The 872-nt window shown below is 75.6% G+C and overlaps 1 protein-coding gene across 1 annotated transcript in view; it reads left to right on the forward strand.

Moving 5' to 3' along the window:
• Positions 1 to 356: 356 nt before the first annotated feature.
• Positions 357 to 872, forward strand: part of SDC1 (syndecan 1) — a 25,314-nt gene continuing 24,798 nt past the window's right edge. Inside the window, exon 1 of the mRNA XM_045286918.1 lies at positions 357 to 427. Coding sequence (XP_045142853.1) covers positions 362 to 427 — 66 coding nt within the window. The 5' untranslated portion in view covers positions 357 to 361. The remainder of the gene's footprint in view (positions 428 to 872) is intronic.

Below are 872 nucleotides of genomic sequence, written 5' to 3' on the forward strand. Positions count from 1 at the left end.
AGGACGGGGGCGGGGCGGAGAAACGGGGCGGGGCTTGGGGCCGGCCGCCAGACCTGGCGGAGCTGGGGGTGGAGGGGCTAGTTTTTGCAACGGCGAAGGGCCCGTGAGTTTATTATAAGGCGGAGCTCGGCTGGAGAGGTGCGGGCTGGAGCCGAGCCCGGCAGAGAGGAGTCCCGCTGGAGATCCAGTCCGAAGAGCCCTCGCCTAGACCAGCCGCGCGCGGGGCAGGAGCCCGAGGAGGACCCGCAGCGCAGGCGGCGGAGCGGGGCCCGGAGCCCGGAGCCCAGAGCCGTCCGAGCAGCGCCGCGCAGCCGCGATCCGCGCAGCCCGCGCAGCCCCTGCCGCCGCCGGCCTGGGCAGCATGAGGTGCGCGGCGTTCTGGCTCTGGTTCTGCGCGCTGGCGCTGCGCCTGCAGCCAGCCCCCGCGGTGAGTGCGGCCCCGCGCCGGTCTGCGAGTTGGCGGAGAGCGGGGAGCCGCGAGTCCCACGGCGGCACGTGGAGGGGGAGGGGCAGCGAGGGGACTTCTTCCCGCGCTAGCGCGGCCCGGCCCGGGGAGCGGGAGGGAGCGGCTGGAAACCAGGGGCTCGCCCCGCACGTCGGTGGGCGCCGCGCCCGTGCTGCGGCGAGGGGCGCCCCGGGGAGCGGAGCCTGAGTGGGCTCCGCGCTCAACTATGCAAAATGCCTCCACTCCTCCGGAGCCCCCCGGCCTGCGGCGGCCCGGGCGCCTGCTCCCTCCTGCGTCCGCCCCGAGCACCGCGGCGCTCCGCTCCCCGCCTCCGCTGGAGACTTGGGAGGAAGAAGTGGCCGCGGCCACCAGCCCTGGCTCGCAGACCCTAATTCAAACCAGATCCGCGCCCTCGCGCCTTCCAGCG

Source organism: Echinops telfairi, unplaced genomic scaffold (assembly GCF_000313985.2).
Source record: "Echinops telfairi isolate 266 unplaced genomic scaffold, ASM31398v2 ScPeMD7_9;HRSCAF=40, whole genome shotgun sequence".
Lineage (NCBI taxonomy): Eukaryota > Metazoa > Chordata > Mammalia > Afrosoricida > Tenrecidae > Echinops > Echinops telfairi.